The sequence below is a fragment of the Musca autumnalis genome, unplaced genomic scaffold, assembly GCF_047663935.1.
Source record: "Musca autumnalis isolate F117 unplaced genomic scaffold, ASM4766393v1 scaffold_3, whole genome shotgun sequence".
In the NCBI taxonomy this organism is placed as follows: Eukaryota; Metazoa; Arthropoda; class Insecta; order Diptera; family Muscidae; genus Musca; species Musca autumnalis.
In genome coordinates this window covers 35,229,897-35,241,401 of record NW_027411866.1, presented here as the reverse complement: position 1 = coordinate 35,241,401, position 11,505 = coordinate 35,229,897, and the positions used below count along the sequence as shown (strand labels likewise).

Here is an 11,505-nt window from a genome sequence, read left to right as displayed (position 1 = left end):
GATTCATATTTAGCTCAATGATATGGGACCTACTGTTTATCGCCGAGTCCGAACGGCGTGTCTTAAGACACCACTTGTGGAGAAGTTTTTCAAGGCTGAAATACTCAGGAAATGTCGCCAACATTACTGAGGGGTATTTTGCCACCGTTGAAAAATGTTTGATGTTGCTTGGCAGGGGAATCGAACCCCCGACCTTCTGCGTGCAAGGCGGGCGTGCATACCATTGCACCACGGTGGCACCCGCTTACTTTCCGACGTAAACTTTAAAAACGCCGATACACGTGCCTCATATTTTAAGCTCTACTTTCAGAATATACTCGGTTTTTCCCATCATTCTGAAAAAAAATTGATTTTTGTTGCACAGTGTTATTAAACGTCTTCATAAAGCCCCCACAATACGGTACTGCCCGATTTTCGATCGTTTTTCGTTTTAGCCTCATTATTCCACCGAAGTGGCTGACATATGGTATTCAGTATTCTTCTTGGCTAAACAAATTTCCATTAAAAAATTTGTCGGCATACGTCCACGTTTTGATGTACCTCCCATAGAACGGTATATCCCAATTTTCATTATATTGAAGATTTTTGCCTCATTATAACACCGAAAAGGCTGCAAGTTATACTTAAACTTCGTTGAGGGTATAACATTTTCCACCTGAAATTTGTGGGTATAGGTCCACGTCTTTATATAGCCCCCATAGAATAATACCCCCCGATTTTCGGTATTTTGAAGGTCGTGTCCTCAATATCCCACCGAAATTTGTGAAATTTGGTGTTCAGTGTTAGATAATGGTATAAAACTTTCCACCTGAAATTTTCCGGTATTGTTCCGTGTTTTTGTATAGCCCTCATAGAAAAATCCCTCCCAATTTTCGGTATTTTGAAAGTTTTAGCCACATTATTCAACGGGAATAACTGAAATTTGGTATTTAGTCTTCGCTGGAGTTACGAAACTTTCCTCAAGAAATTTATCGGTACAGGTCAACGTTTTATACAGCCTCCATAGTACGGCGCTCCCGATGTTGTTAACTATTCAAATCCAGAATATGCAGGTTTATCTCTAGTCGGTATTGCCTAATTTTATGTATTTCGCTCAATACGGAAAATTGTAAATATTGATCCTTGTTTTGGAAAGAACAAAAATGTCGCCCCACAAATGAGCTGTTTTGAAGTCCTTGGTCTAGTGTGACCATTGAAATTCATTGAAATAATTTCATGAAATCCAGGGTTCCTAGGTCGATTTCCATACTAGAGTAAAATCATGAAGTTGCTGTAGTGGGGAACTCGATTTAAGAATCCCTAAAAGTTTCAATGAAACCACTCTAGTGTGACCTTCGACGAAGGGAGTATAATCAGTTGAGATATATGTACTACTCCTGCAATAAAAGGACGAGTTTAGTACTTTCATAAACGAAATTAAACTAATTGTTCCTATTCACTTCAATACAGTTCGTGGTGGAGGATATAAAAAGTTCGGCCCGGCCGAACTTAACGCTTTTCTTGCTTGTTGAACCTAAAATTGTGGACAGGAAAGTAAACTAATTATTCCATTTTAGTTAAGAATATTTATAGGGGAGGGTATAAAAAGTTCGATCCGACCAAACTCAACGACTTTTCACTTGTTTATAAATATGAATAAGAGAGATTAATTCGGTACTTTCTTGACAACATTGTCGCCGACTACTTACCAGTCTACTCTGAGAGAAATTCAATCCGATACCTTTATTGATTTCTTGATTCACCCATTCGGTAAATTTTTTCTGAGTTTACGTTCTTTTCGCCGCTTTCCCAAGCCAGAAGAGAATCAATCGTCGCTTGCTTTACTTGCTTCCCCAAATGTCAAATTATAAAGGAATGCCAGAGCCTTTTGGAAATCCGCCTGCGTTCTCCTTTAGGAGGCTCTGGCATACCTTTATAATTTGACATTTGGGAAGGAAGCAAAGCAAGCGACGATTGATTCTGCTCTGGCCTTAAGAGCAGCGATAGGCGGCGGGCGCTTACTGAGAGCAAGTGAGGATAAATTGCAATGTATTTCATATTGAAATTTACGCTAACTTGCTCTCATTAAGCACCCGCCGTCTATCGCTGGTTAAGAGTGTTACAATTGTATTTAACAGTTTTGTGCATTGAATAAAATTTAGCGCCATAAAGTATGCTTTGCATTTATTAGAACAATTTGGTTGAATGAAACTGCATTTACAGAGGAAATAATGAAGAAGAGGAATGAATGCAAAGCATGTTTAAAACTTGACTTTCTTTAGACATTATTTTTCCGGATTATTCAATATTTATTTGCCTGAAAAAATTGGAAACAGCTGCTCGAAATAACAATTCCGCTCTCTGTTGTGCAATAATCAATGAAAAATATTTACCAAAGTCATAATGGCATTAGAAAACAAATTGCTCAACAACAGCGACCATATGGCGGCAGAGCTAATGGCTGATCCAATAATACAAAATGTATAAAATCGCCAATGATTCTGGGAAATTCAAGTTAAACTTGATTTTCATACTCCATGTAAAGTCGAATTACTTTCCAAGCTGCCATAATGAAGTTTAGCCTTTGTTTGATTGCCCTAGTGATGGCCGTTTCAAGTAAGTTCCAAAGGGGAGACATTTTCTTATGGAATCCTTAAATTTACATTTTATTTTAATTTTTTCTAGTGGTCTCTTGTGAAAGCAATGCTGTTGATTATGAAACTGACTATTATGTTCAGGAAGAAGAGGGTGGAAATGCTGCTGATTATAATGTTGATAGTAATGTTGATTACAACGAGGAATGGTGGATTTGGGATATTTTCGATTGGGAATGGTTGGTGGGTTTTAATGAACAGCAAGCAGCAGAAGAGGAACCCCATCACGGTGGACATCAAGGACCCCACCATCATCATGAACATGAGGAACATGTTGCCCGTCCCAGACTGTTCCGTCCACATGTAGCTGTTGCCTAAGCAAAATTAAAATTTGTTATGATAAAATTTTGTTGAAATAAATAAAACATTTTGAAGAAAAGCAATCAATGGAAACGTTCAATGTTGGAAAATTATTCGAAAAAAAATCATTGCGTTTTGTTATGCTTAAACAATAAAAAAGGTTTCATTTGGCATTGCCGTGGCTGTTCAAAAAACACCTATAACAGGAGTTTTAGACCTGAAGGAACAATGAACAGCTCCTAAGCATTTTCATAGGTCACTAAAAAAGTTTTAAAAGTTGAAAGCGTACATTTTTGGCGTTTGTGGGCAAGGTGTCTTAAACAGTGGACCTTATTGTTTCACTGACAAACCAATTCAACACATTCTTCACCAAACAAACATACTTACTTAGCTGGCCCATTACAGGACATTTGTTCCATAATCCAAACTAAGAAATGATCTTCAATTCTTTCAATTTGCTGTTTCGCTTTCTGGAATACCGCACATTTTCATCTCATCATCCAATTGTTTGCTCCATCTAACCTTAGGCCTGCCAATTCTGCGTGCACCGCCATGTGGCACGTATTTATACGCCTTTTTTGCGGGTTCATCATCGCTCATTCTTATGATATGGTCTAGCCAACGCATGCTGATGTCGTTGTATAGCAGATACAGCTCGTGGTTCATACGACGTCGATATTCACCGTCAACGCAGATTTGTCCATAGATCTTTCGAAGAATTTTTCTCTCAAACATACTCTGGCTTCGGAACCATACATCAGCACGGGTAGTATCACTGTTTTTTGTAAAGCGTGGTTAAGACATCTGAAGAGATGCAACACTCACTCTCGAACGCTGCAAAGAAGGGAGTCGAGTCTTATGTCGCATTAAATATCTTCCTGCGGAGGAGGAACCCCCGCAGTTTACAATGGGTGAAGTTTGGGAATGTCATCAGGAACGCTAAATCCTCCAAACAGTTGACCCCTAATGGAAACTCCGTTCTGGAAAATGGACAGGGTGATCCCGCTACTGAAGCCAAGCAAAGATGGCAGAAAAAATGAATTGTACAGACGAATTTAATTTTTTTCGACCATGACCTTTGAGGCTTAAGTCTTCCCTAGCTATCCAGTTGCCGATAATCAATATGGGTTCCGTAAGCAGCACAGCACGACAACAGCGTTGCAAATTTCTGGAGAAAGAAATAGTTATTTCTCAGAAACTATAACAGATATTGTGTTCATTGTTTTTTTTTTTTTTTTTTTTTTTGTTAGCTTACAATTAATTACTTTAAGAATCGTTTAAATAAATTACCGTAACGTTTACACGAAGTGAGAGAGAGAGAGAGGGAGAGAGAGAGTCGTCTTTCAGCCCATATATACTTTTGTCCCCGTCCCGTTCCGTCCGTTTAACACTTTTTCAATTTTTTTGGAAATACAATGTGTAAAAATGTTTTTTTTTTCCATACCATTTCACATATAAATTACAGCTTTTTCACACAAATGGTAATTTTTTTAATATATGACTTTTTATAAGAGTTTTATGAAATACAAGAAGTTTTTTTTTAATTTTGAAAAAAATAAATTTTGAAAAAAAATTGTTTTCCAAAAAAAAAAAAAAATTTTTTTGTATTTCTGTATTTTTACCAATTTTTTTATTTTTGTGTTGAAATAGTTAGAACATATGAAAAATTCAAAAACACTCATATTTTGAAATATGAAAAAATTTAATTTTTAACTTTGACCTTGAATTCCTCTGCAGACCGAATTTAGTGGGTTTTAATGTGTCCGAAAGTGTTATATCGTGTCGAACACTAAAAAAATTATGAAAATATCTCTATCCGTTCAAAAGTTACAGAGTTTTGACCAGGAAAAAACAATTCTGAACCACTGTGCGGCCCCTCTGATGCAGAGAAAGAAACCTTGTTGACGGTAAATAACGCGATAATTCGGTCTGTGATTAGCTATGCGGCGCCAGTGTAGTCCGCGAATATACGTGTAACGCGGTGGAAAAATATGCATCCTTATCAGTATATGGTGGATTGGATGTCAGGAGGTATCTGCATGATCTAGAAAGAAATATCCAAAGTTACAAGAGAATAACCACTAGATCGGCAAGCTCTCAAGCGGGTTTGAATAGCATACACACTATCGTGTGAATGCGATTCTCGAAATATATCCCCCATATATCGCAGCTGAGGAACGTTAGCTGCCACCGCAAACCAGAGAAGATTTGGCTCAAATAAGTTCGGGAAAGGATTGATGACACCGTGTAAAACATCTGCCTAGCATGCAGCATGTGGGTCTCAAGAGTTCATTTTCATTTTCCATCCACAACAGAAGGTTCCGCAGTAGGGTTATGACTTTTCAACATTTTTTCTCAAAAACGAGTTCCTGTAGCACGGATGAATGAATTTTTGCCTATTAATTACTAAAACAACGTTTATTCCATTGAAATATAACAAAATTTCACGCACAAATCGATTTTGAAACATGAAAGAACGGCGTTAAGTTCGGCCGGGCCGAAGTTGTTAAACCCTCAACCACGATTTGTATTGAAGTAAAATGGACCAATTAGTGTCCTTTTGTTTATGAAGAAGACTAAATGCCAAATGTCAGCAATATCGGTAAAACAATGTGGCTAGCCTTCAAAATACCGAAAGTCGGGAGGTACCGTTCTATGAGGGATATATCAAAACGTCAATCTATACCGACAAATTTCTGACGGAAAGTTTGTAGACTCGAAGAAGACTAAATACAAAATTTTCAATAATTCGGTAAGATAAAGTGGATCAAACCTTCAAAATACTGAAAATCAAGAGGTACGCTTCTATGGCGGATATAGGAAGCGTAGCCCTATACAAATAATACACTTGTGGAATATTTTATATTCAATTATTATTTTATAATTCAATCATTCGGTGGAATATTCAAGCCACAACCATGAAAATGCCGGAAACCGGTAGGTACCGTTCTATGGGGGCTGTATAAAGGCGTGGACCTTTAACGACAAATTTAAGGGGGAAAGTTGAATACTCCCAACGCAGACGAAGTAACAAATTTAAGTCATTTCGGTGGGTTATTATGGCCACAACGCTCAAAATACCGAAACTCGGGAGGTATCGTTCTATGGGGGCTATATTAAGGCGTGAACCTATAGCTACAAATTTGAGGGAAAGATTAAATACCACCAACGTAGACTATATACCAAATTTCAGCCATTTCAGAGGAATATTGAGGGTACAACCTTTAAAGTACCCAAAATCGGGAGGCTATATGATGGCGAGGATCCATACCGACAAATTTCATATGTAAAGGTTAGTACCCCAAATGAAGACTGAATACCAAAATTCAGCCATTTTGGTGGATTATTGTGGCCACAACCTTCAAAACACCGAAAATCGGGAGATACCGTTCTATTTGGGATATATGAAGTCGTGGACCTATACCGAAAAATTTGTAGGGAAAGGTAAAATACCCCCAACGAAGACTAAATACCAAAACTCAGCCATTTCGGTGGGTTATTGTGGCTACAACCTTCAAAAGGCCGAAAATCGGGAGGTACCGTTCTATGGGGGCTATATGAAGTCGTGGACCTATACCGACAAATTTAGAGCGAAAGGTTAAATACGCCCATCGAAGACTAAATACCAAAATTCAGCCATTTCGGTGGATTATTGTGACCACAACCTTCAAAATACCGAAAATCGGAAGGTACCGTTCTATGGGTGCTATATGAAGTCGTGGACCTATACCGACAAATTTAGAGAGAAAGGTTAAATACCCCCATCGAAGACTAAATACCAAAATTCAGCCATTTCGGTGGATTGTTGTGGCCACAACATTCAAAATACCGAAAATCGGGAAATACCGTTCTATGGGAGCTATATTAAGGCGTGGACCTGTACCGACAAATTTCATATGGAAAGTTTTATACCCCAAACGAAGATTTAATACAAAATTACAGTCATTTCGGTGGTTTATTGCTGCCCCAAACATTTACAATGCCGAAAATCGGCAGGCACCGCTCTATGGGGACTATATTAAGGGGTGGACCTATAACGACAATTTTCATATGGAAAGTTTTATACACCCAACAAAGACTAAATACCAAATTCTAACCATTTCGGTGTGGTAAGGAGGTTAAAACCTTCAAAATACCGAAAATCGGGCGGTACCGTTATATGGGTGCTATATCAAAACGTGGACCGACATAGCGCATTTTCAATACCAACCATCTTAGGAGTAATCGAAACTTCTATACCAAATTACAAAGCTCTATCTTAAAATTGCGAGCTCTATCTTGATTTCAACACGACTTAGAATTTTACCCTGATCAAGAAAATATATACTTTATAGGGTCTTCGATGAATACTTCGATGTGTTACAAACGCAACGACAAATTTAATTATACCCTCCATATTATGGTGGAGGCTATAAAAATATGTTTGTGAAAAAATGTATGAAATTAATTTGTTTTTTCAAAAATTATTTTGAGTGGTTTGTCACAATTTTCTTTACGTTGTTGGGGAAATTACAACAAAAATATTTTTTTTTATAAAGGGATTTGACTTTTCATATTCGAACAGCTGGTGTGATACCACTACCTTGGTAATAAAGTTTATTCCATTCAAATATTGAAAACGGTCATGCATAAAACACTTTGAAAATTTTTTTTGTTAAAAAATTATATCTTTGAAAAAAAAAGCGTTTACGATGTTTTTATGATTCTCAGAATTAAAGAAAATTGGTAAGAAACAAATTGTATGTCAGTTTGGTTATCTCATGTGGCTCAAAAGTTTTTTTTCAATTATATCTGTTTAAAGTGACTTTAAAAATTGCGCATAATTATAATTCAAATACATAAATTCAAATTTTAAAACGGTCATCCACAAACCACTTTGAAATTTTTTTTTTTTTTGATTTTTTTTGTCTTTGTTAAAAAATTATATCTTCGAAAAAAGCGTTTACGACATTTTTATACCCTACACCACTATGTGGGGAGGGTATTATAAGTTGGTTTTGGCCAAAAAGTTTGTAACGCATCGAAATAATGGTCGTAGACCCATACTTATATATACCAAAATGAATGTCTCGACGAGCTGAGTCGATCTGGCTATGTGTGTCCGTCCGTCTGTCCGTCCGTCCGTCCGTCTGTCCGCCTGTCCATCTAAACCTTGTAATTACGTTACAGGTCGCAATTTTGATCGGATCGTCACGAAATTTTGGATATTGATGGGGGTCCCGGAGGGGAAGAAGCCTATTGATTTTGGTGATGGTCGAGTAATATTTAGGGGTCGGAAAGGGCAAAAAACTTAGGTGGATAAGAAGACAACGTTTTTTTCCACAGCGAATATCTCTGCTTCTATATGGGGTATACCAAAAGCAAAACCTGACAATGAAAGTAGAAAATATCACCTTTCTAATGATGTAAAGTTGGTGCTCGTAGTTGATCAAACAACGAAGATATCGCAATAGTAGCAAATAAAACCCCAATTTTCATTTTTTCGATTTTAATTATATTGACGAATATCACAGCTTTGGTTGGAAACTTTCCAAAAGCAAAGCCTGACTATGAAAGTAGAAGATCCCGTTTTTACAATGATGTAAACTAGGTCGGCGTAGGTAACCAAATAACGGAGAAATCGCTATAGTCGGTAATACATCCCATTTATCCATTTTTTTAGAAATCACGCTACAGGTCCCAATTTTGATCGGATCGTCACGAAATTTTGGGGGTTAATGGGGGTCCCACAGAGCAAGAAGCCTACTGATTTTAATGATCGGATCGAATAATATTCAGGGGTCGGAATGGGCAAAAACTTATTTGGAGAATGGTCAACGTTTTATTTCAAAGCCAATATCTCTGTTTCTTTAAGAGGTATATCAAAAGCAAAACCTAGCAAGGAAAGTAGAAAATATCACCTTTACAACGATGTTGTCGTAGCTGCTCAAACAACAGAGATATCGCAATAGTCGGTAATGCATCCAATTTTCCGATTTTTTTTTGTAATCACGCTACAGGTCGCAATTTTGATCGGATGGTCACATATTTTTTTGATCATATTTTTTGGATTAAAAACCAAAATATGTTTGGTGGTAGTTGGATTATGTTCCATAAAATAAATGTTTACCAGTGAAAAGCTTATGCACAGGGGTAGTGGTGTAGGGTATCACATGGTCGGCCCCGTCCCGACTATAGCCCTTGCTCACTTGTTATTATTCTCAGAATTAAAGAAAATTGGTGAGAAACAAATTGTATGTAAGTTTGGTTATCTCATGTGGCTCTAAAGTTTATTTTCAATTAAATATCTGCTTACAGTGGCTTCAAAAATTGCGCATAATTCTGATAAATTCAAATTTTAAAATCATTTTGTGCGTGAGGTTTTTTACCCAATCACCTTATAATTAAGATTTTATGTAACTTATCACGCTATAGTACAGGGATATGAGGTTGTATAAAAATGTCATAACTCTATTCCGCAGTCTTGTTGACATGTAACTCGATACGGGTTGCGCGTCCCTGCAATCGATCATAGACCTAAATTTTTAAATTATCTTACAAAGGATTTTCTGAAGAATACCATTGGCGAGGTACTAGGCACTTCCGATATTCTAGGGATAGGTTAGATGATAGCAAATTTTCAAAAATGTGCATACACTATCACTAATATTAAAAATTCAATTTGAAACTTATTCTACTGCTTTATCTAGAAGATCTAGAATCACTAGACTTCCAATGGGTTTGGGATCCTTTTGTCTACCTCCATAACTTTCTCTATCTACTCGCTACAGCAAATACAAGATTTACGCTTAGCTTTCTTGATATCGCTGTTGTATTTATTGAAAGACACCACATAGTTTACCCAATCCATGAACAACTTTGTTTTGTCGGCATTGTTTTATATCCTTCTGATGATTTTTCTTAGATTATCTAGATCCTTTGTCCATCAAAGAGACTGACACCTCCACCTGGTTTTGTTAGTAGCCAGGAGGCCTCATAGTTATCCCCAAGAACCTGTGTCACTGCTTTGCCAACTTCCGTGGCTGTTGTTAGACAGTCGGATTCCCTTAGCTTAGTGACTATGAAAACTCTGTGTTCTCCATAGTTTTCTATGTTGTGGTGGTGGTTGGTGATATCGACTTGGAAAAGTATCTTCCCATGGTCAGAAAAGCAATATTAATTTGATATTTTTATGTCACTAATGGGAGATTTATACTTATTAATAAGGATTATGTCGATAACCTCCATCCGGGCTCTATTTTGAAAAGTAATTTCATTACCTCTATGGCTTCGAAAACCTTCAAAAATATTTCTTTCATAATATTTATTCCAGTGATAAAAATTGCAGTGTTAAAGGGCTTGATTAGTTTGTGGTAACATATCCGATTGATTATCATTTAAGCCGTTTCAATTATTCTTGGACCTCAACAGGTTCATTCGGTTGTCCGTGTGGACTGTTTGGCCAGCCAAATTTATTAGACCACTGACCAACCCATCCCAAATCAAAGCCAGCACCATTTTCATCGTTTGATTCAGAGGAGCTACCGCCGCCACCACCACCGCCTCCTCCATTTGGACCGCTAAAGCCATAACCATAATCACCATGATGTTCATAGTGATAGCCACCATCAGGACCAGATTCACCGCCAGAACCATCTTCACAAAGGACGGCTGGAAATCGATGTAAGGAGCACTACAATTAAGAACCTTCAATTCAATTCAATTCCACTTTCTTACCCTCAGACATTATGGCCACCACCAGGGTAACCAATAGAATTGCAAATTTCTGCTTCATATCGACAGTTGGGTTTCCACTTAACTGATGAAAACAGTTCTGCTTATGGAAGGTATTTATAGATTTAAATATTTGTATTGGCTTGTTATATATTCAGGTTCACTATAAAAACCTCGGAAACATCTGTTCATATATTTGAAATTTACATGTTGTTGGTGTGATAATATTTTTATACGTATACACTTTGATAAGACCAAAAATATGCCTCACCGAAATAACGGTTTCAGACTCCAAGTATGTTTGGACGAAATTCGTTTCAGCCAATTTGGAGTCGATTTAGCCATTTTCGTCTGTCTGTCTGGCTGGCTGGTGCGCACGATAACTCTCGAACGGATTATCCGATTCGAACCAAATTTTGGGTATCGTAATATTTTGTTAAAACTTACTTTAAGTTCAAACATTGTCGACCACCTTCCTCACAAAAGTTCAAAATTTTTCTGTAAACTGGTGTGAACGATAACTCAAGAAGGCAGCAACCGATTTGGTTCAAACTATGCACTTCGTATTATTCCTTCCACATACAGATGGGGTTCAAATAAGGGCTACATCGGTCCACTCCTTCGGCAATCTGTTGCAGTTCTCAGGTTTGGATATTCGCAGACCAAACTGGCGCCGCCTAGCTTATCACACACCGACCTATCGCGTTATATGTGGTCAACAAAAATTTCTTTATCCTTGCCCCAAGTGCTACCGGCTAGGGACTTGATGTCCTTGATCCTACATATCATCTTGTCGCAGATAGCTATGGCATGGGCGGACGACATGAACATACAGTCGAATGTGACCCCTAGAGTTTTG

General features: G+C 37.5%; 2 protein-coding genes across 2 annotated transcripts; one reads left to right on the top strand and one right to left on the bottom strand.

Moving 5' to 3' along the window:
- The first annotated feature begins 2,446 nt into the window (after positions 1-2,446).
- Positions 2,447-3,016, top strand: LOC141397007 (uncharacterized). Its single transcript, XM_073972776.1, has 2 exons — positions 2,447-2,595; positions 2,665-3,016. The coding sequence occupies exons 1-2, from the start codon at positions 2,550-2,552 to the stop codon at positions 2,949-2,951; spliced, it is 333 nt and encodes a 110-aa protein (XP_073828877.1). The 5' UTR covers positions 2,447-2,549; the 3' UTR covers positions 2,952-3,016.
- A 7,203-nt stretch (positions 3,017-10,219) lies between these two features.
- On the bottom strand, positions 10,220-10,744 carry LOC141398510 (uncharacterized). The gene is made up of 2 exons (XM_073975814.1): positions 10,650-10,744; positions 10,220-10,583 (listed from the first exon to the last, which is right to left on the bottom strand). Exons 1-2 carry the CDS (start codon positions 10,705-10,707, stop codon positions 10,324-10,326), a joined length of 318 nt encoding a protein of 105 aa, XP_073831915.1. The 5' UTR covers positions 10,708-10,744; the 3' UTR covers positions 10,220-10,323.
- Between the last annotated feature and the right edge of the window lie 761 nt (positions 10,745-11,505).